Source organism: Ips typographus, linkage group LG3 (assembly GCF_016097725.1).
Source record: "Ips typographus isolate SLU linkage group LG3, UJ_Ityp_2.0, whole genome shotgun sequence".
Taxonomy (NCBI): domain Eukaryota; kingdom Metazoa; phylum Arthropoda; class Insecta; order Coleoptera; family Curculionidae; genus Ips; species Ips typographus.
In genome coordinates, this window is record NC_138424.1 from 1,353,655 (window position 1) to 1,376,737 (window position 23,083).

At 35.7% G+C, this 23,083-nt stretch overlaps 4 protein-coding genes and 1 long non-coding RNA gene across 9 annotated transcripts; 3 read left to right on the forward strand and 2 right to left on the reverse strand.

The window, feature by feature from the left end:
* Window positions 1-22: 22 nt before the first annotated feature.
* LOC145726490 (uncharacterized) lies at window positions 23-1,490 on the forward strand. The gene is made up of 4 exons (XM_081975617.1): window positions 23-564; window positions 615-815; window positions 866-937; window positions 1,001-1,490. The coding sequence occupies exons 1-4, from the start codon at window positions 290-292 to the stop codon at window positions 1,134-1,136; spliced, it is 684 nt and encodes a 227-aa protein (XP_081831743.1). The 5' UTR covers window positions 23-289; the 3' UTR covers window positions 1,137-1,490.
* LOC145726457 (dynein axonemal intermediate chain 7-like) lies at window positions 1,013-14,192 on the forward strand. Of its 5 annotated transcripts, none has more exons than XM_081975541.1 (29): window positions 1,013-1,144; window positions 4,687-4,806; window positions 4,858-4,908; window positions 4,962-5,009; window positions 5,067-5,147; window positions 5,198-5,235; window positions 5,284-5,385; window positions 5,440-5,594; window positions 5,645-5,710; window positions 5,765-5,854; window positions 5,913-6,088; window positions 6,142-6,219; window positions 6,274-6,320; window positions 6,453-6,547; window positions 6,939-7,119; window positions 7,171-7,311; window positions 7,358-7,432; window positions 7,489-7,688; window positions 8,444-8,610; window positions 8,721-8,894; window positions 8,954-9,067; window positions 9,118-9,282; window positions 9,341-9,518; window positions 11,939-12,154; window positions 12,210-12,363; window positions 12,420-12,480; window positions 12,536-12,696; window positions 13,850-13,951; window positions 14,001-14,192. In XM_081975541.1, the coding sequence occupies exons 2-29, from the start codon at window positions 4,695-4,697 to the stop codon at window positions 14,136-14,138; spliced, it is 3,366 nt and encodes a 1,121-aa protein (XP_081831667.1). In that variant the 5' UTR covers window positions 1,013-1,144; window positions 4,687-4,694; the 3' UTR covers window positions 14,139-14,192. The 5 variants fall into 5 exon arrangements, with proteins under 5 accessions (XP_081831667.1, XP_081831669.1, XP_081831670.1 ...); XM_081975543.1 differs by having other exon boundaries at window positions 5,916-6,088; XM_081975544.1 differs by having other exon boundaries at window positions 5,067-5,135.
* Window positions 1,354-4,408, reverse strand: LOC145726471 (fatty acyl-CoA reductase wat). Its single transcript, XM_081975570.1, has 11 exons — window positions 4,134-4,408; window positions 3,869-4,081; window positions 3,673-3,757; window positions 3,407-3,615; window positions 2,610-2,823; window positions 2,477-2,560; window positions 2,303-2,411; window positions 2,161-2,249; window positions 1,948-2,110; window positions 1,641-1,898; window positions 1,354-1,587 (listed from the first exon to the last, which is right to left on the reverse strand). The coding sequence occupies exons 2-11, from the start codon at window positions 4,073-4,075 to the stop codon at window positions 1,455-1,457; spliced, it is 1,551 nt and encodes a 516-aa protein (XP_081831696.1). The 5' UTR covers window positions 4,076-4,081; window positions 4,134-4,408; the 3' UTR covers window positions 1,354-1,454.
* Window positions 14,166-22,983, reverse strand: LOC145726462 (uncharacterized). Its single transcript, XM_081975553.1, has 11 exons — window positions 22,773-22,983; window positions 22,361-22,661; window positions 21,512-21,672; window positions 21,073-21,456; window positions 20,563-21,018; window positions 16,765-17,260; window positions 15,285-15,554; window positions 15,087-15,227; window positions 14,737-15,027; window positions 14,620-14,682; window positions 14,166-14,567 (listed from the first exon to the last, which is right to left on the reverse strand). Exons 1-11 carry the CDS (start codon window positions 22,838-22,840, stop codon window positions 14,532-14,534), a joined length of 2,667 nt encoding a protein of 888 aa, XP_081831679.1. The 5' UTR covers window positions 22,841-22,983; the 3' UTR covers window positions 14,166-14,531.
* Window positions 17,259-19,415, forward strand: LOC145726511 (uncharacterized). Its single transcript, XR_014177611.1, has 3 exons — window positions 17,259-18,429; window positions 18,731-18,798; window positions 19,021-19,415. It is a non-coding gene; the product is annotated as an uncharacterized LOC145726511 (long non-coding RNA).
* Window positions 22,984-23,083: the final 100 nt, after the last annotated feature.

Below are 23,083 nucleotides of genomic sequence, written 5' to 3' on the forward strand. Positions count from 1 at the left end.
TTCAAAATCCTGCTTCAAGTAATCACATTGTATATTTCCATATTTAAAAGTCTCATATGATTGCTGTCAAAATTAAAAATACTACAAACTTATAACATTGGTCACGTGATGAGACTGGACTTTTCTTTAAGAGATCACGTGCTAGTAACAAATAAATAAATCTAACCCCTGTTTTTATTTTGACAGTGGCGGTTAAAGTTGTTTGGTTAGGTTATGTTAATTCAAAAAGAATTTTTGTATTTTATATGGTCAATTAAAAAAAAAAACAGAAAAATACCCAGCTTAAAAGATGGAAAAGTCTGTGTATTTAGTTAGCGACGACAAGGAAATTATCGATTATATAATGGAAAAAGATGTAGAGTGTGAAGTTAAAGGTAATCGAATATGGAAAGACATGGAGAAGGAAATGGAGAAGCGCAGAACATGGCAAAGCCTTAAAAACAGGTACTTGAAGATTATACTGCCGGAACTGCACTTGCCCAAATATGGACTGGTCGCTGCTGACATTCAAAAGCTAAGAGCTGGAGCAAAATTCCATGGCCAAAAGCAAAAACCGCCTGTTAGGTATAAGAGTTTTACCATTAGTGAGCTCCTAAAAAAATAGTTTATAACAGATCAGATGAGTTCTCAGCTGCTCGTCTTTACTCTTTGGAAGAGGATAAGCAAATTTTGGAGGCATTGTTGAAAACTACTTTAACACATTTGAGGGGGAATGAAATTTGGAAACAAATGGAAAAAGATAGGGTGTGTGGAGAGAGAACCTACCAAAGTATGAGAAATCGCTTCCTAAAAAATATCTTTCCTGACATTAAAAAGTTAGTTTGCCAAAACTGTGACTTTATTTATGTAAATGGTGCTTTTTCAGTGAGGCTTATGGGTTATCAGCTAGTGACATTGAGCGACTCAAGTTCAACATGAGAGACTATAGGTCACCAGAGTGAGTTATTTACTTATAACTACTGGTTGTTCTAAATGTATAGTTTGTTGTTCTTTGTTAAAGGAAAAAGGAGAAGGAAAGCCCAAAAAATAAGTTGCCTAGCAAACCTACCAAAAGAACACGGAATAAGCCTTCAGCTAGAACACCAGCTCATTACTATTCTTTGAACATCAATACCTCAGACGAGGACACTGAATAATGTTAACTGTAAGTTTGTGCAGGATTAATTCTATTTTTTTCCCTTGTTCAGAGCTTTCACTGTCTTTCTTAAAAACATAGAAAACTGCTGTTTGATTTTGTTTAAACCCATGTTGGTATCTCATATTATTTATTTTGCACTCAAAGTGTTATTTCTTAATTTATATTACCTGTTAATGAAACTTTCACAAAATTGTTTCAAAAGAAAACTATTCATGTTTAGGCTGTAACTCTCTTTGATCAAACCTAAAGCAAACAAAATTACAATAAACCTCTATACCTTACATTTTTATCTTAGAAGTGTAATTAAAACAATTTGTTATAAATCTCTTATATACACATAAATTTTATAGAACACTCCTTTAATTACTCCTGGTAAGTCATACTTGAATATCACCCATATTGCCAGAGAATACCACAGAGCAATAGCAAAAAGGTGCAGCACATACATTCTGGAAAAAAGTTAGTACAGATTTGGCAACTTTGCTTATTTTCAACTCAATACCTTCTACTGTGCTTTATGGCTTGGGGTAGAGTACTGATATCCTCTTTAAGCAGGTACTGCCTTGAACCATAAGTGGCCTGTTTAAAGTATTGATAAAGATCAATGTCCTGAGGGCCATAGGAGAAAGCGTCCACGTCTTTGGACAGCAAACTTTGTTCCAGTTTAACGCTTTTGTCGTTAATAAACGTCCAATCTCTGGTAATAAAGTATTGCAAGGCCATATTGGCTATATAGATTTTTCTTTGGATTTTTAGAAGCCTAAAACCAAACATAATCATCTTTTGGGTTACTAGCACAATTTGTTTACCTGGGTTTTTGTCCTAGTAATTTTAGTAAACCATCCACAATAAGTGCCGGTACCAAATGGTAAATAATAACATTGTAGAAATGTATTAAATAAGAGGAAGTGACGTAACCGGTTGGAGACCACAAAATATCGTTCAGAGGCACTTCCCACGTGATTCGGTCCCCTATAACATCTCTTTTATACTGGATGTTAATGATTATTGAACACACATACCCATGGCAACCATTTGTTCTACTGTAACGTTGTTGAGGTTATTGTTACTGGCATTATACACATCCAATTCGATTTCGTTCTTTTTGATTCTGCAGATAATTCAAGTTTAGATTTAGTGAGCGACAAAAAATGGTAAGTTTACTTTTTCATTGCCGCCCACCAAGTGGTCATTATAATTGCCTTAATCACGATATCCACCGGAACATAATCGGCAACTAAATTCGGTTTCGTGTAAACAGACCTTAGAATACCTACACAACAATTATTATTAAAAGTGTGCGGTGGATAACTTTACCCAAAACTAGGAAAACTTTACCTTTACCACCAGCCACTAGTATTCCAACTGGACCATTGAAATTATCCCCCCATCCTGGTAATGGTTCTTTGTGGGCGTTGATCACTTTAAAAATCAAACTTTAATATACAGGGTGTTACAAAAAAATACATACCAATAGACGGTCGCATGATAACAGTGGGTATTTTCCCGGAACACAAATCTTCGACCACGCCCTCTCCTAATCGTTTGGTAAAGGTGTAGGTATTGGGGAAAGGACTTATGTAGTGGGGGGTGAGCACGTTTAAAATGTGGGGGTCCAACGTTTCGGCCACTTTTATGGCCTCTTCCCAGCTGCACAGTGGCGGGTACACTTTTTCATCAATTACCTGAAATTTGTAACAGAAAAAAGATTACAGAGAAAATTAATTGAATATATACAGTGTGAGATGTGGAGTTAGCCAAAATAACTGTATTTTTACTTTCTAATCTAGTTGTTTTTACTATATGTTACTCTCTCTTTGTCTAAAGCACGTGATTAGAAAGAAACAAGCATTGTATACGTCACACTTTAATTGTCTAATCCGACAAGGACTTTTAAAATTTAATATTTTACAGGATAAACCGCCTGTCAGCAGTGTTGTCTTTGTCTTTAGTGTGTAACTAGTAAAGGAGTGTGCACTGCATGGTTTTGCCTTGATAATGCTAAATATTAAAACCCAAATGACGTACGAAGTTTTGCCGCCATTTGTTCTGTCAAACTTTCAAGGTGGCGGCATTCGTTTTCAACCTCCATGGAGTGAGCAGAGCGTTTTTGACGTCACGATGACGTAATTTAGCAAAACCATAATTTGACCAACTGTCAAATTACGTCATTGTGACGTCAAAAAGGCTCTGCTCGCTCCATGGAGTGAAAACGCCAATTTGTCTCTAATTCTACAAATAGAAACGGATTTTTAAGAAAAATTTTACCTGTTTGTCTGTGTGACAGTACGTGGTAGAAACATGCACAAACACTTCCAAGTTTTTAGTTTCCAAAGCCAACTTGGCCACTTCCCTTGTTCCTCGAGTGTTTAAGAAAATGGCGTCCTTCAGTGTATCATCAAAACGGACAGAAGCGGCCGCGTGATATACGATATTCACCGTGTCTGTTAGGAGTTTTCGATTTTCAGGTGACAACCCTGTATATATTTTTCCATGTTACCAAAATTATATTGTAGAATGTTGCAGTGTATTACCTAAACCTAAAGAGGTTACATCTCCATTTATTGGAATGATTTTTTTGAGGTTTTCTGGACGTTCTTTTCTGAGCACGCTGAAAACCTAATAAAAAAAATTCATTAATTTCGCTCTGTTCGTTGTTTGTGATTGGTCAAGACAAGCAAGCTGAAGGCTACTTTTTTGACCAATCACATAAAGGTTGAAACTTCGTACACTGTCGTTAATCATTTGTTTGATTCGTTCTTCCTGACTTTTGCCTTTTTTGGGGCGCATCAGAACGTAGATCAGCGCCAGGTCCGGACAACTTCTCAGCAGTTTTTCGATCAGCACTTTGCCTATAAAGCCTGAACCGCCAGTTACAAAAATAGTTTTTCCGGTGAAAAACTCCGGGATCGTGACGTCAATTTCATAGTCGGCCATCTTTTCCTATAATTTTTTAGTCGTGATTTTCTTCCTTTACAAAAAAAAGGTCACTTACCTCGAGTGTTCACTGTTCAAGTCTATTCACATTAAAATTTCAAATAAATGATTGAGAAAGTGTAACACTGGAAAGTCCTAAGTTCGAAAATGACCTGATTTTAATACAATAGCAAACTGATTTGGTTATTATTATTGTAGTTTCATTTACATAACGTTTATACAATATTGTATGTAATTAGCCTTTATAGAGTGTGTATTTAATAATTTATAGATTTCATACTAACTGTACTTAGCTAAACGGATATACCTACATAATATGACTGGGCAAATTTACAGTGCAACAATAATAAGACATCGTAGTGCACTATTTAATTGTTTACATAAATCTGCAATTTTAATTTGTGAAAAGTACGTGTTTTTAATAGGTTGCAAGTAAGGTTTCTGCACTTTGAAACTTATGAATTGCTTTGTTAATCAACTATTATTGTTATTGTTTGAAGAACGTATGGTAATTGGTCAAAAAAAGCATCTTTTTTGACCAATCACAAATTTGGCATATGCTGATGCACCAAAGTCAATCAAAACTGACATTTTTTTGTTAATTTTTTGAGCAAATGACATGGGAAAAAAAGGGGGTAAAAAGGAGCACAACGTGGATAAAGCAGCGGAAAATGCTGAGCCCAACCTATCCACCATTCCGGAGGAAACCAACCTAGAACAGGAAAAACCAGGTGACACACAACCAATTAAAATTTGTGTTTCTGAAAGAAAGTTTTCCTCAGAAAACGTGGAACAACCAACTGAAGGAGCAGAAGTGCCTGCAATAAGTGGTGGTAACTGTTGATTACATTTCTTAAATTATTATAAATTAATTTTCTTATAAAAGTTGAAGAAAACAAGACTGAAGATTCAGATCCTGGAAAAAGTAAAAAAGGTTTCATACAACACAACCAACCACAACTAGTTAAATGATTTGAATGCAAATTTATAGGGAATAAGGGAGGTAAAAGCAAAGCTGATGAAGACCCTCAAACTGAAGAAGAAAGCAGTAAAAAGAAGGGTGGCAAAAAAGGTTACAATACACCTTACTCATATTTGGTAGTAATTTATTTGACAATCTAGGGAAGAAGGCTGTAAAAGAAGAGGAAGCTAGTAAAGAGGTACAACTTCTTATTACAGCTTAAAACCAGTCTAACCAAGCATTACAGTCAGTAGAAAAAGAAGTTACAAAAAAGTCTAAAGAGAAAAAAGGCAAGAAACAGAAACCAACCACTGTAGACAAAGAAGTGCAAAATGAATCATCATCAGAGGTAACGGCAAGCAATATCAACAACAATTTGTGATTCTTTGTGAATTATTCACAGCTGGCGGTACCGAGTAAACCAATTCTAGCCCAGAGAGACAGTAAAAAGTTGGATAAAAGCAGAGTGTCCATATCAGAGCGGGTTACCAGTTTTGATGCTGGAGAAAAGAAGAAAAAGGGGAAAGGGGGAAAACGAAAGTCCGGCCAATCAGTCAGGTTGGTTTCCGACTATTCCACCCACACCATTTATCAAATTAAAATTCCAGAGATAGCACTACTTTTGAAGAATACGAAGATGATATTCCCCCAAAAACAAGAACAAGATCGGTTAGGTAAAGTTGTGACAATTCGCCCCAATTCCAATCACATAACGACAATTCTTGTAGCGTCAGTAAACGAAGCAGTTTTCCATCTAGTGGTACCAGATTCTCCCTGTATCAAACTGAAAGTGACACAGCAGGTAGACAAAGATTGAGGTGAAAACTGTACTTATAACACACACCCTGTATATGATTAACTAATTCCTTGATATAGTAGTATAATGTCGTCGGACATGTCGATGGGGTCTAGTGTGGACTCGGAAGAAATCCCACGGAAAAAATCGTTGGAAGAGAAGAAAAAATCCAAAAAAGATAAGAAAAAACCACAGGAAAAAGAAAAGAGGAAAGCTAAAGGTGGTGAAAAGAAAAAACCGGAAAAACCTGTTAAAGGTGACCAAACACCAGACTGTTTCCGGCAAAACCGTTTAAATGTGTTTTATTAGCCGGTAAAAAGGGAGAAATGGACTATGACGAGGTGAAAAAACTTCTGGACGATCTGAAACAACAAGCAAAAGAATTGGGTAAATGTCCAAAAAAAAAATCAGGCAAAATTCAGTATTAACCGGTTAAATTAGGTGTGGAAGATGCAGCAGCCGATAACGCTGATAAAGAAGACAAAAAGGTTTAAATCTGACAAATTAATGTGTATCTACAGGGTGTCCCATCAACACCTACCAAGTTATACTCTACAGTGTCTCCCTTCACACCCTCTGTATTACAGTTTCTAACAACATTTAAAACGTTTATGTTTTAGGGACCTAAAAAGAAAGCTTCCAAGAAAGAGAAGGCCAAAATGACTGCAGAAATGGCAGAAAAAGCCAAAGCGGAAATGGAGGCTCAAGCTAGAAGGTCAGTAAGGTTCATCATTGTTTATCACCAGTTAAAACTCCTTTATACAGGTGTGGTAAATCCAAAACCGATCATAGGAAAACCGTGTAACTGACAGAGAAACGTAGATAATTGCATGCGTGGGACAAAGACAGAAAACGAAAAAAATACCAAGTAGGCCATATTTTCAGTACGCTGTTGCCAAAATCCAATACCGTCGACAAAATGTATTGGATTGTGGCAACAGCGTACTGAAAATATGGCCTACTTGGTATTTTTTTCGTTTTCTGTTTTTGTCCCACGCATGCAATTATCTACGTTTCTCTGTCAGTTACACGGTTTTCCTATGGTCGGTTTTGGATTTATCACACATTGTATAAAATGGGTTTGAAGCAAATTTGGACCTTATTAGATTGGAGGAAATGATCAGAAAGAAAAAAGAAGAAGATCGTTTGGCGGCCATTGAAAAAGACAAAAGAGAAACGTTGGAGCAAGGCTTAAGAATGGAGCAGTTACAAGACAGTGCCGCAGTCATTGAGGACATAATCAACGCCAACGTCCTCATTACCAAAGAAGAAAAATGCGAACTCGAGGTTAGTCAACGTTTTGAAAGTGGACAAGGCCTTTTCAATGTTGAGTTTCAGTGGAAGAAATACTTGGAGTGCGGTAAACTGCCCAATCCGGCAGTGTGTGCCGAAATGAACACTTATCTGCACTTGTGGGATATTGATTTGGATAAAACCAAAATGGAGGACGCGTCCGAGCGGACTACTGACGCCCTTAAGGTTCTGTCAGCTGTCTATAAACTGACAATTTTTTTTTTTGGTGTAGCTTTTAGGTGAATTGGACGATTTGATCGAAACTGTCAGCGATGAGGATAAAAATAAACTCGAAAACTGGTACTGGGTAAGCGGTGCCCATTCACCTTTAAATTCCCGATGGTGAGAGTAGCGACGTTTCAGATCCGTCAACTATTCAGGGATTACCAGGCCAACTGTTTGGACGTGGCTACTTACAGACTGTTGCGCAACGTCGAACGCAATCTAAATAGAATCAACATTCCGACGGCGGATTTTAATTTTAAGGATGATCACGTGACCGTGTGTGTTTGGTTGCGGGTCATGTTGCCCATCCCTCTGCCCAACCCTAGAAGACCCCCAAAGTAAGAATAAAAATTTCATTTTGTATTATTTTATTGCATGGTCAGTTTATGCACTCTAAACCCATTATTCTTGGAACGTCGTTTTGTTGGTAAACAGGGTTGCCAGATCCGTCGACTCCATTTCCCCAGTCGAAATAGCAAAAAATCCCCAAACTGTCACTTTTTTTCTGTTCTTATTTGACACACGTGCTAACTTGGTTACTAAGGCAGCTAAAAATTTCGTTTAAACGTCAAAATATAGCTCGTAATTTTGCCTTTTTTTTACCCGAATACAATTTTCTTTCAAAAATTACAATAATCCGAAATATTGACTGGGAAATAAAGCAGTGCAAGTGCTTGAAAAAGTCACAATTTGACAGCTATTAACTTCGTTCCTATGACAGTTAGGAGATTCCTTCAAACGTCCAAAACTTCTGCTTTCTTTTCTGTTTATGGAAAAACAATAATGACTGATAAAACTGGCCTAGAATACTGTTGTGCACGGCAAACTGAAATATAAAACTTTAGTATACGCTCTTCCACAGATTTTGAAAGTATAGTGCGTTTCTCATTCACTAGAACTGTCCCAAAAAGGGTGGTTTCCCCAGTTAGTCCCCGGGGAAATATTTTTCCCTCAACAGAAATTCCCCAGAAAAAAAAGTCCCTTAATCTGGCAACCCTATTGGTAAACGACAAAAAGTCAGCTTGTGACTGCCGTCACTGATAACACTCAAATTTTGCCTTGAAACCACGATATTTTGTTAATAATTTTATAGACCGCGTATCGACATTTCTTTCAATTTGATGGACCTGACGGCTCTTTTTCCAATCACGGTGGATTGCGAGAACGCCGCCATAAGGGCCATGTACTTGACGTACGATCATCTGAGCGATCTCAGCGACACCTATCGCATGCCCGAAGTACCCCCGGACTTTTATATGGGTTTGTATACTTTAGTTGTGACGTAACTTCCTATTATCAACATTTGTAAACTGTCATTTACCTTAAAATCGCTCATTTGTGCAACATACATTCAGTGTATATTCTTCCAGATATGTTGGCCATAACAAAAAAAGAGTGGCGAACCCAATTAAAGTACAAATACCACAACAGAGACATCACACCAATCAAACCGGTAGTCAAAGAGGAACCAGAAAGCGAGCAAACACCAACAGAGGGCGTCACTGCAAACGATCAACCACCCCAAGAAGAGGAAAAGAAAATTAGTAATTTGCCTCTACTAACATAATTTGATTTACCCCATTTATTTGAGTAATTGTGATAGAGTTTGAGAATACTGAAAATAAAGAGTGGGTCGATGGATGCGAGGACGAAGTGCCTTTAGTGCCCTTCAAGCAACTAAAACCTACTGCAAGTGAATTTGCGTTGAGTTTAGAAGGTGTAAGGTAAAAAGAAATTAATTGCTTTCCTAAGTTTTATAATTTTCAGATGAACTGTACAATGAAACTAGAACCAGATTACAAATTGCCGTAGCGGAAAACGTAGTTAATTTAAGAAAATTTGTCATCTTGGGCGGGGTTTTTCACTTAAACCTCCTGGCACAGCCTCCACAACCCCAAGACTTTGTTACTATGGACATGACAATCACCACTCGTAAACTACCCTAAACTTAAAACGTATACACTCTTACCACACAGCCTAATTTTTGCAGTTTATTTACCAAAAAAACTGAAAGTGCTCCCTTTCAAGGTAATTTACACCCCCTACATACCACCGGAACCAGAACCCACATCATCAGACACAAGCATCCGAAAACTGCCGGAAGAACTGGAAGAGGAGATCAAAAAACAGGAAGAGGAGTTGGACAAACTGATTTTTATTAATGTTAAGTATGTACAGAGTGCTGCAAATTCGATGGTTTTACGGGGTACAGAGAAAACGGTAATAGATAGAAAAAAAGTATCTCTTTTTCTGAGCTGAGATGACTGGCGAAAAGTGGGCGGCGCAACCTTCTTTTGTTTCAAAGATACGGGGGGTTTTCGAAAATTGGTAATTTTTGAACCTCTTAAGTATTTCAGTTGCTCTTAAAGTTATCAAAAAAGGAAGATCGGTTCCCGGTAGAAGTTTTCATGTAGAATCCAATGGCGTAGTCAGTTTTTTTTTATTCCGTTTAGTTTCTGACATATGACAGTAAGTTACATTTTTTTAAATGGAACATCCTATATATTTTTACGTCATTTAATTCTGTTGATTTTTACCTTTTCAACGGTGTATTACAACATATAAGTTTGTAAAGGTTAATCCTGATATTTTAAAAAAATACTTTTGCTAAGCTAAGAAAAGGCCAATATCTAAAATACCAAACAAAATCGGAAATCATATAAACTAACACATCAGAAAATTAAATATTTTTAATAAATCTTATTAAAAATCTAAGTTACAAACAGTTCTACCGTCACTTTAATAAGAAAAGTGGCCATTTCTATTTTCTACTATTTTTAAGTAGGAAATTCAAAAAACTGTTTATAAACGACATGTAACATGTTAATATGAACATAGCCAAATTTTGTTTCGACTGTGGGTATTTTTATACATATTATTTAGCACTTTTTTGTTAAGGAAATGCTTTTTTTCTAATTACCGAGATTATCGTTTACAAACTTATATGTTTTAATACACCGTTGAAAAAGTAAAAATCAGCAGAATTAAATGAACTAAAAATATATAGGGTGTTCCATTTAAAAAAATTTAACTTACTGTCATATGTCAGAAACTAAACGTAATAGAAAAAAAACTGACTACGCCATTGGATTCTACGTCAAAACTTCTACCGGAAACCGTTTTTCCTTTTTTTGATAACTTTAATAGCAAATGAAATACAGAGGAGGTGTGACCAAAATGATCAATTTTCAAAAGCCCCCCCTATCTTTGAAACAAAAGAAGTTTGCACAGCCCACTCTTCGCCACTCATCTCAGCTCGGAAAAAGAGATCGGAACACGTATGCTACTTTTTTTCTATCTATTACCGTTTTCTCTGTACCCCGTAAAACCATCGAAAATGCAGCACCCTGTACAGGGTGCTGGATTTTCGATGGTTTTACGGGGTACAGAGAAAACGGTAATAGATAGAAAAAAAGTAGCATACGTGTTCTGATCTCTTTTTCTGAGCTGAGATGACTGGCGAACAGTGGGCTGCGCAAACTTCTTTTGTTTCAAAGATACGGGGGGCTTCTGAAAATTGGTCATTTTGAAACCTCCTCTGTATTTCATTTGCTATTAAACTTATCAAAAAAGGAAAAACGGTTTCCGGTAGAACTTTTGACGTAGAATCCAATGGCGTAGTCAGTTTTTTTATATTACGTTTAGTTTCTGACATATGACACTAAATTATATTTTTTTAAATGGAACACCCTATATATTTTTAGTTCATTTAATTCTGTTTATTTTTACCTTTTCAACGGTGTATTACAACATATAAGTTTGTAGAGGTTAATCCTGTTATTTTAAAAAAAGGACCTTTGCTTAGCTAAAAAAAGGCCAATATCTAAAATACCAAACAAAATCGGAAATCATATAAACTAACACATCAGAAAATTAAATATTTTTAATAAATTTTATTAAAAATCTAAGTTACAAACAGTTCTACCGTCACTTTAATAAGAAAAGTGGCCATTTCTATTTTCTACTATTTTTAAGGTAGAAGTTGAAAAAACTGTTTATAAACGATATATAACATGTTAATATGAACATAGCCAAATTTTGTTTCGACTGTGGGTATTTTTATACATATTATTTAGCACTTTTTTGTTAAGGAAACGCTATTTTTCTAATTACCAAGATTAACGTTTACAAACTTATATGTTTTAATACACCGTTGAAAAAGTAAAAATCAACAGAATTAAATGAACTAAAAATATATAGGGTGTTCCATTAAAAAAAAAATAACTTACTGTCATATGTCAGAAACTAAACGTAATAGAAAAAAACTGACTACGCCATTGGATTCTACGTCAAAAGTTCTACCGGAAACCGTTGTTCCTTTTTTGATAACTTTAATAGCAAATGAAATACAGAGGAGGTTTCAAAATGACCAATTTTCAAAAGCCCCCCGTATCTTTGAAACAAAAGAAGTTTGCGCAGCCCACTCTTCTCCAGTCATCTCAGCTCAGAAAAAGAGATCAGAACACGTATGCTACTTTTTTTCTATCTATTACCGTTTACTCTGTACCCCGTAAAACCATCGAAAATGCAGCACCCTGTACAGTGTGGCAACAATGTTATTTATGGGACCCACACGTGATTTCTTCAGGTGGCCGTCCCACGTGATTTTTCTGGAACTACCCGTGGTGTGCCGCTGGGACGAGGAGAACAGTCGATGGACTAGTGATGATGTCTACGACGTCAAGCACAATGAAGATAAGTGTATGGTCAGCTTTAGGACGGGAGTGTTTGGGATCTACGGCCTGGCCACTTGCCGTTACTCAAATTTGCCATTTCAGGCCTACGATATTAAACCGGAAGCCGAGTATGCTTTTTTTCTACATTTGTGTGTAGAGGTTGGCTTGCACAGTTTATTGTAGCGATTCGGTGACTGTGCAGCTCACGGCCGCCATTTTAATGCTGGAATTCAACGTAAAAGACGGTTTGATCGCCGTTACGCAATTGCAGAACAGTCCCAATATGACCATGCAAGATTCGGTTGGAAAATACATGAAATTGCACAAATTAAAAAAGGTTCAAAAACCCAAATTAAAAAACCGTGTAAAAAAAATGTTGACGTTTGTTTACAGACGATGATGGAGGCTGGAATTGACATATTTCCAGATTTCGACGCCTTTTGTTACGTCAACGGTAACCACAAACATATCAAAAAGTCACTTTATTTCTGTGAACCTTTCAAATACAGGATGTTGCGAAAAACACTGGCCAATGGAAAAGCACCTGTACTACAATATGGCGCAGATATCAAATTCGTTTAATTTTTCGTGGTCGAGATGGAATTTGCCGGCAGACAGACGGAAAATTGTCGTACAAATGAGAGAATATTTTCCAGACAAAGGAAAACAAGTAAGATTTAAAATAAAGCTTATTTATGCTGTCAATAAATCGTAGTAGACTTTGCTACTAGTAGCTGTGTTGCCAGTGATACGTTACCTTAAAAAGTCAACAACGAATTGGCAACATAGCACAACCAAAGAATAGCTATTTAACAAGAAGGGACAGCCGGCATAATTTCTTTCATGTTGCCGGTTGTCTCTTATCTTATTTCACTTTGAAATAAAAGTTGCATCCAATTTTCAGGATCAAATATAAACTAATTTCTTATAATAATTATTTACTTTTTTTGAGTTAGTGTTTAAGTTCGTCTCTTAATCATTAGAAGATATCAATTCTTATTAACTATTATTAACTTTAAACTGATGTTTTAAAATAAATATTTGATGTGGTCTGAAATATGGCAACGTTCTTTAACAACCTGAATGACCAACCAATGAAACTCCTGATAATTAACGATCAAAGCCAATAGCAGTCCATTAGAAAGATATGGTAGAAAACTTTACTGAGTGCTTTTTAATAACTCCAGGCGGTAAAGGTAAAAAAAGTTCAGGCAGTGTTTATACAACTTTGTAGTACTATGGAGATGTCAACTATAAGGCTGAGTTATTATTTTAAATTCTAACCTGAGAATTGAAACGAAAATCGCCGAATGATACGGAACTAACCGAAGTACAATAAAGACTCCTTAAAGCCAAGCATGACCAAGTCTTAATTTCCCTATTAGTGGCTCGCCTTATTAAAATTGAAAAACGCATGCGCAAATGTCAACATAAGGAAGCCACTATTAGGGACAAGGCATCATTTGCACATCCATATCTCTCTATTGTCTCTTAACTTTGGTAGGCAAAGTCTTTCTCTCTCTAATTCGCTTTCTCTTTTCAACTGTCTCTGTTGTGTTAAATAGCTATTCTTTGGCACAACACAGCGATTCTCAAAAGTTGACACATCACGTGACAAAGGCAATTTCGACAAATTAAGACACATACGTATTTCTAAGAATAATCGATAGTACTAATTATTTGATAGCATTACAACTGACGTTTAACATTAGTTCTTAAAAGGGAATGTCCACAATTTCTTTGGTCACGTGATCAACAGTATCTGTGGCTCTTCCGCTAAAATAGATTTTCGTTAAAACTACTAAATTAAATTTTGAAATTAGAAAAATCACCAGATGTTATTAGTCACTCCGCTCAAGGCCGCTTTTATCGACTGTACCGAAGTTAGTCAAACCTTTTCCGAAAAAGAAGTGGACACGCCCAAGGTTTGACTATTTCTTTGTATACACAGTGTCACCAATTTTTTTGTTTTAGTTTGCCGCCGATTTGTACCACTTAATGAAAACGACCAGTGGAATATTTGTCAGAAACAAAGTGAGCAAAGCGTCGAAACAGAACGTGTACACTTTGGCCCAGTTTTTAACATCAATTCGTGTTTTGAGCTTCTCTTAAAAATACGGAATTATGGATACAGTAATATCAAGCAAATATATTTAATCATCACAGTTTACTTTTGGAAAAAATAACACGTACGTTTATAATACAGAATTCCAAAAATAATTGCACACGTTAAAGTACAGTAAAATTGGTCTTTTTTTGCAATTGTTTATAGCAGTAATACTAGTTTGCCAACATAAAAAAGCACAACAGTGTCTTATTTGCTACCAAAAAATTTAAAATTTTCAAACGTACACCCCACAACACACGTAAAATTTTATTTTATATACACCAACTTTTGACATAAACTGACAGTGAGTTTCAACCAGAAATTCACTTATTAGTGTCACATACGCCACTTTATAGCTTTAGCTAGGTGCCTAAACTAATAAAATTAAGTGTCTTACGTTACGAGTGGTCTTCTTGGATATTTTCGTCCGTCACCTAAAAAAAAATAAACTCTAACATTTAACATTCAATACTCACAATGACTTACGTTCAGTTCCTGAATAGCCGCATCAAATGAGATATTTAGATCTACAGAATGGTCTTCGGCGTCCTTAAAAAAAAACACATTTTGCAAAAAAAAAAATGCAAATCAAAAGACTCTAACCTTTGAAAATTCATCTCGATATTTCTTGACTAGGGCGTAACGAGCCGGGACCTCTTCGCTCAAACGTTTCGAATTTGTGAATTGTTTGATTACGGGCGTGTCCCCGGCTCTGATTACCGGGACAACATTCTTGTCCAATTCGGCGCGCAGATGCTCGCAAGCGTATAACAATTTGTCAGCTTCGGACAGTTGTGTATCGATATCTTGGGACAGGTGACGTACGTCGTCTAATACTGATTTGAATCTGTATCCTAGGTCGTCTTTGAAACTTTGTCGCGTATACTCAACCACCTACAATAAAATAAATCAAATCTTAAAGTGTCCTATTAAAGTTTCAGGACACAACTTACCTCTTCAACATCTTTCTTACTCTGAGCATTGACTCTAGACATCATAGCAGTTAATTCCTCGCATTTGGCCTCAAAGTCCTTCAAATGTTCAGTTCCGTTCTCCAGCATCACAGACACTTCTTCATGCTTTCCCTTCACAGTCTATAAATACATTCATTTTTAATCGCCAAACCATATTTGTAACGTACTTTTCATTACCGTACAAAAACTCTCTTCAATGTTAGTCCGAACATTTAGCTGTGAATTGAAGACGCTCGGAAACTTGCTGGTTTTCCAAACATCTATAAAACCCAAAAGGTTTTCAATGACGTTTAAATCATTTTCGGTTACCGCGCTGAAACGCTTTATATCGCTCAGTACGCTTAATTTGTCATCTTTAAGTTTGTTTAAGTGGTTTGAAAGGGAGTTGCAAAAGCTTCCGATGGTTGACTCGACGTTGGCCGTTAATGTTTCGTTATGTTTAGTGAACTAGAATAGATACAGCAACGAGTTAAGCTGGGTTTATAGTTTATACAGCGCACAATGCATAACATTGCACAAGAAATCACAAGTGTTTCTTTTTGGTGTTTATACAGTCGCACAACATATAATTTTTAACCAATGAAATGAGTTTATGACAACACGTGATAAATGTCATTGAAATGTGAAATGAAAGCACAGATAAGGACGATAAAGCAAAAAAGGTGTTGTAAAGTTGGATAAGGGGAAAAAAAAACATTTTTAATAACAACAATATATTAGAATTCTCCATATTTAGAAAGCCAACACAAACCGACCATGATGATTCCAACCACCACTCACAACACAAGATGACAGCGTTCAGGTGTTATTATTCCATGCTATTTCCTGCATAGAACAACCTTCTGATACCTAAATAACTGAAAAACAGAACTGGCAATACTACACATTTTTATTTGGAATTGAGAATATACTTACTGCAGAGTGAGGGCAGAAGACCTTGTTTTGGGCTAATTGGATTTTTTGTCTTGTCTCACAAGAGCTAATAACTTATGGAACAGTTCTGGAATCCTATGCGTATATTTGAAAAACTGCTCTGTATCATGTTTTTCTCCAAACTATTTTTTCAAAAACACTATGTTCATTGTGTTTTCTATTCATAGGTCGCGTTTTAAACCTCCGTATTCTCCTTTTCTTGACATCTAAGCTTAATGCTGTAGTTGCAGCACCCATCAAGAGTAGAAGCCCCAATTGTTGCCAAGGTTCCATTTGCAATTGTTTAATAAATTCTTGATGTAAAGAGAAACTAATTAGCTCTAGATAATTTTAACCACTAAACTCTGTTTTTTCCGTAGACACTTCAACTGTTTTTATTGCACTAAATGACCAAAAAATCACAAATACAAAATCAACAACAAACCACAATTCTTGAACAATCCAAATGCACAATTCATAAACAAAACAATAACACAATACAATGACGGACGGCGGATGTCAAAATATGACATTACAAAATTTTGCGCATGCGTACAGTTGTTTTCGCATAAGAATTGCACAGAAAGTTAAAAATTATGAACTTTCTATGCGGTATTGTGCAAGTGTTGTGCGCTGTATAAACGACAGTAGGCATTACTGTAAAGCCACTTTCTATGTTATGCATTGTGCGCTGTATAAGCCCAGCTTTACACTAGAAATTTGTTAAAATTTAAAACTATAATACCTCATCTGACGTTTGCCGCGTGATTCGAGCCCAATCATCGACTGCAGTTTTAATTTCCTCATATCCATTTGACATTCGCGCAATATTAGGAAACAGCTCCGACTTCAACGTCGTCTCCACCGTCTCCAAATTGGCGTGAAGATCTTCCTCAAACGTTAGCATTTTTTGCGTAATATTCTCAACGGACTCTTGCACCGAGTTTTTTTGAACGTCCTCGATTTCTTCCAATTTCTGTTCCAAACCGCCTGCGGTTCGTCGCCAGTCCGTTTTACATATATCCATAATGTTCAACATCGAGTTTAGATTGGTGGCCAATTGGGAACCTTTCTCCTTTACCATATTGACGTTGGCAAAGTTGGTGTAGTACTGGTTCTCGAGTTTGGTTTGGAGTATTTCCTGATCGCGGCACAGTTCTTTCGTTTGAAGTGTTTTCTCCTTAACTTTTTCTAGGTAACAGTTGGCGACGAAACGTTCTTGCAGAATGTGCGATTTTGCCCTGAAGAGTGTATGAAAGTTCAGTGTTATGTACAGAAAAAAATAAATTATAAGCCTGTGATTAAGATTAAAAAAAAACGGTAGTTTGAGAAACGAATGATTCGATAATGATGAGGGGTAATATAGAGAAATTCGCGTTACTTTTTGTGCACGTCACGACCAGCAGATTAAAAATAACACATAAAAAACAAGTAGTCAATATTAGTATAAGCATTGAAATGTCAAGTTTAAAACTAAAATAACTTACAAAAAGTCGAATTTGGTTAACATTTGAAACTGAAAACTCAGCCGTATGGTAGACCTATACAAACGACAAAAAACTATTGGAATTAGCAGATAAAATCGAAGGCAAAAAACCAAGAATGAGCAGCACAACAATATACAGGGTACGCAAGAAATGATTGCTGATAGGAAATTATCCGTCAATTTCGTGACTAAAGAGTAGAGACATGTTTTTTCAGCTTATTGGATAAGATAATTTAATGAGGATTCCAAAAATGTACTTAAAACAGTCATTTTCTCTCACCAAGTGAGTTTAACAGGCGATTTTGTCTCTGACTGTCTTTCAAACTGTGTTTCTCTCAGTTCAAATTTTGATGTGTGAAATGTGAGGAATTTTGACCACTTTTCTCCTTGACTGTACCAAATTTTGTAGTGTGTTTTCATGTTATTGGATAGAAAATTTAATAAGGATTCCAAAAAAGTGCTTAAAACTGTAATTTTCTCATTCCACGTGGGTTTGACAAGCAAATTTGTTCCTCTGTCAAACTGTGCTCGAAAGTTGCAAAAATAAGGGTTTTGAAATGTTTTCTTGCAGTATTCGAGTTATTTTGACAGTGTTGCGTGACTTTTTTAACGTCAACACATATCCTGAAGGTCACGTGACTCTTTTAAGATTAAAAATCAAATTTATAATGTCACATGACAGTTTTAAATGTCAAAATGTTATTTGCAGGATCACGTAATCGTTTTTCAGTTTAAACTGATATTTTTAAAGACACGTGACCCTCTTTGCAGTACAAATGGCCACGTGACAATTTTCAATTATTTTTAACGTCAAAACGAAATCCTAAAAGGTCACGTGACTGTTTTAGAAGTCAAAGTATCATTTGAAGAGTCACCTTACAATGTGGAAATGACGATTTTCAAAAATAAAATATATTTTTAAAGGTCACGTGACTCTTTTTACAGTTCATAAAGTCGCATAACGATTTTCAATAATCAAATACTTTTTTCAAATCCACGTGACTCTTTTTTAATGTCAAACCGAAATCCTGAAGGTCACGTGACTGTAAATAGCGAAATAATGTTAAAAGGGTCACGTGACCGTTTTTCAGTTTGAACTGTGATTTTTTTTAAATTACGTGACTCCTTTTAATGTGCAAATGGTCACGTGACGATTTTCAATACTCAAATTTAATTTTCTTTTTGTCCACGTGACTCTTCTTTAACTTTAAAACGGATCATAAAGGTCACGTGACTCTTTTAAGATTAAAAATGGATTTTATAATGTCACATGACAGTTTTGAATGTCAAAATGTTATTTGCAGAATCACGTAATCGTTTTTCAGTTTAAACTGATATTTTTAACCCTCTTTGCAGTGCAAATGACCACGTGACAATTTTCAATTATTTTAATGTCAAAACGAAATCCTAAAAGGTCACGTGACTGTTTTAAAAGACAAAGTATTATTTGAAGAGTCACCTGACTCCTTACAATGTGGAAATGACGATTTTCAAAAATAAAATATATTTTTAAAGGTCACGTGACTCTTTTTACAGTTCATAAAGTCGCATAACGATTTTCAATAAATTTTTTTTCAATTCACTCTGCCTCTTTTTTAATGTCAAACCGAAATCCTGAAGGTCACGTGACTGTAAATAGCGAAATAATGTTAAAAGGGTCACGTGACCGTTTTTCAGTTTGAACTGTGATTTTTTTAAATTACGTGACTCCTTTTAATTTGCAAATGGTCACGTGACTCTTTTTCAACTTCAAAACGGATCCTAACGGTCACGTGACTCTTTTAAGATTAAAAATCGAATTTATAATGTCACACGACAGTTTTAAATGTCAAAATGTTATTTGCAGAATCACGTAATCGTTTTTCAGTTTAAACTGATATTTTTAACCCTCTTTGCAGTGCAAATGACCACGTGACAATTTTCAATTATTTTTAACGTCAAAACGTTTCAAAACTGTTTTAGATGTCAAAGTATCATTTGAAGAGTCACCTGACTCCTTACAATGTGAAAATGACGATTTTCAAAAATAAAATATATTTTTAAAGGTCACGTGACTCAAACTGAAAGTTAATTTTTTAGTCCATGTGACTCTTTTTTAACTTCAAAACGGATCCTAAAGGTCACGTGACTGTAAATGGCAAAATATTATTTGACCGGTCACGTGACTATTTTCAATAATTAAATTTAATTTTAAAGATTACATGACCGTTTTTTAGTTTTAAACTCTAAATCTCGTGACTCATTTTAAGGTACAAATGGTCACGTGACTGTTTTAAGATTAAACATGGAATTCATAATGTATTAAAATATAAAATAACCCTTGATGAATATTAAAAATAAACTAAAAATACAACGAAGTGAAACACACACAAAATCTGTTATTTTTTGCCTAGAAACAAAACAAAAAATCTGATTTGTCAATGCGTTTAGTGGTGCCATCTCACGCTGCTTACTTAAATTAATTTTCAGTTCCATTACCATTGTTTGTCTATGCTTATCATTTGGTCTATGATATAAGCGATTAATAATTGAAATGGTTCAACAGAATAACAGAATTGAGATTATTAATCGCTAATTATTAACATTCATTAATATAAGAGTTGGTTACAACATTTTTCCGTTGACTGTACTTAATAGTAAATGTTTATTATTCTAAAAAGTTTGAAAAAACTAATTGTCAGTTGCATAGGCGACACGGCAAATCAAAATCATACTCACCCTTAACAATGACAGTTAGTTCTGTGAGTAGATGTCAACTAAATAATGTGCATCTATTTCTCTCTGTTTAATACAAATAACGAAGGATAGAACTATACTGTGAGCGTATTTGGTTGCCTACTATGAAAAAAAAACAATTGAAAAATCATGCATTAATAAGACTCATTTATGAACCATTTTGCATTTGTTATCATCCATTAAAAATGCTGTTAATACATGGTGGATAATTTAAAACCTGAACTAGATTTACTGCTAAATCTGTTTCTAGGCTGATTTATAGATAACTTCACACAAACGTCAACATTCAAACTACCATATATGACAGTTAAATAAACTCACTTGTGAATCATCGTCTTTTCCTTTTGTTTGCAGGCCACCATAGCTTCTTCATACTGTTTCTCTTTGAGATCGCGCACCATCTCTAGTTCCCCCAGTTTCCTCTTCAGATCCTGAATGATATCGTTCTTCACCGACATCATGCTAGTATTGTTCGATAGTGTCGTCTGCCACTCCTCCCACCGATCCTTAGACACGTAGAAACCATCACCGGATCGAGCGGCGTCTAAATCGTTTCGCAACTTGGCGATTTCCTTGTTCAGTTCATTCATCATTTCCGCCTTGGAGAATTTTTCGTTGATCATTGGAGTATTTTTAATATCTCTAGCCCGAAGAGCGTAATCTAAAGTGCTCGCAGTTTCTTCGTGACACGTTTGAGCCGGCGATACGGTGGCGATTATGGATGTTTTAGTGTGACCGCCCAAAGAGTCTTGAAGAATTCTTGTCAGTTTTGAGTCCCTGAAACAGAGTGTTGCTTAAAACATTTAAAACGTTCTACTCACTACAATTTACCTATACGGTACGTATTTGGAATTTCTATCAGCCAAAATGTGTATAATTCTTCCTAAAGTCAGCAAGGAGCGATTGATATTGGCTGATTCCTGTGCGCGTTTATCTTTAACGCCCGACTTTCCTATATTTTCACTACCAGCCAAATCGACCAGATACAATTTACCACTTTTAAGTATTTCCACCCCATCCACCGTGGATTCTCTGGTATTTACGGTTATCGTAAACACTGTATGCGACCGGGAACTATGGCGATTCATCAAAGTCGATGCCGTTTGTCTTCGTACAGTACCTTTACGCAACAACGTGTAAATATCGTTACTGTTAAAGACAGTTTGTTCTGTCAAATTTTGGACGTAGACGCTTCCCTTGTTGTCGTTAAAAAGGCTAAAAACACATGGTTTGACTCTAAAACCGTATACAATTAAAATTGTCAACTCACTTAAGTGGTTGATTTTTGCCATCATCATTCAACAAGTCCCGTACGTCTTCGTTGTAAAGCTCCAAGAAGGAAACTTTGACGTTATACTCTTTGATGTGCATTGCTCCTAATTCATCAAAAATGTGAGCGGCAGCTCTTGGTATACAACCAGCCTGCTCATCCTAAAATATTTATGATTTTCTTACTACTGCTTCTTTCAGAAGATTGCACAAGATCAACAGTTTGGACATTATTAAGACATAATATACAGTGTGTCCAGGATAAAGAGGGGAGGATAAGAGTTTTTGGGAATCACTATATATTGCATTAACTAATGATTCCTCAAATGACAGAGCTATACTCAGTCAAAATGGAGATAGTTTAAAAAAAGCAGTTTGGAGCATCCAGGCACTTTTTGCCTTGTAATTCCTTGAGGAGGCCTTTAAGGGCAAACACACCTTAATACATTCTGGTAGAGTGTGAAATTTCCTGCAACTTTGTTATTAACACTTTTCTGTATCTCCTCAAATAAGGGAGCTACACTCAGTAGAATTGAAGTTAGTTAAAAAAATCAGTTTGATGTCACTTTTTGCCTTGTTATTTTAGTCTTCTGTTAGGTAATAATGACCAAATCCTCTAAACAAAAACTAATTAATTCAAAAAAACCAACTCAACCCAATTAGAATTCAAGGTCAATTGACCTTCTGGGATGGGGCCACTTGTATAAAAAATTCCTTTACCAATATCTTTTTCTTGCTACAGATTTTATAGGTATTGTCTAATCACTATTTTTTAATTAAGTTAAACAACAAACAGAATTATCATTTAGGATAATGGTTAAGAACTCTAGTTCACTAAAAAAACACTTACTTCTCTCCAATTCAAATTTGGACTATTAGTGGGACTGCACATATGACTAATGTGACCCCCCGTCATTGTATATGTTTTACCACTACCAGTCTGTCCATAAGCAAACACAGTACAATTATATCCTCTTATGACATCATGAATCATGGGCCCAACAACCATTGAGTAAACATCATACTGAGAATTGGCTGGAGTAAATACCCCATCGTAGGAGTAAATTTTCTCCTTCAACTGGACTTCTTTAGAAGAAGGGTGCTTTATTATGCTCTTAATGCCTCGCTGTTTCTCTTCCTCGCTTATTGGTCTGGAAGAGGTTTTTAGTATTATTCCTAGTAGCTCAAGGCAGTTCAACCATTTAAATTCAGTGAAAAACGACGAGATGAAACACATAATGGCGACAAAAAGCCTGACTTACCTGACCCGGACTACCACTTTGATGTTTTGGTCAAAAGATTTCTTTTTATTTCCGCTCGCTTGTGCCATGTTTGATACACTAAACTGACACGGTTAATTTTTTAAATAAATTACGAGTATTATTTTAAAATAAAAAGTTGATTTATTAGGTAAAAAATTGTTCTAAAACTTAACCAACCAAACATCCACACTTTTTTAACGTAAAATTTGAAAGTAAGTTGTCATTCTTGTCACTTTCGAAATCCAACCGTTGTTAGCGTGACGCGATGTTGTGGCTCCCTCTACAACAATTTATTATCTTTGTCTATTTTA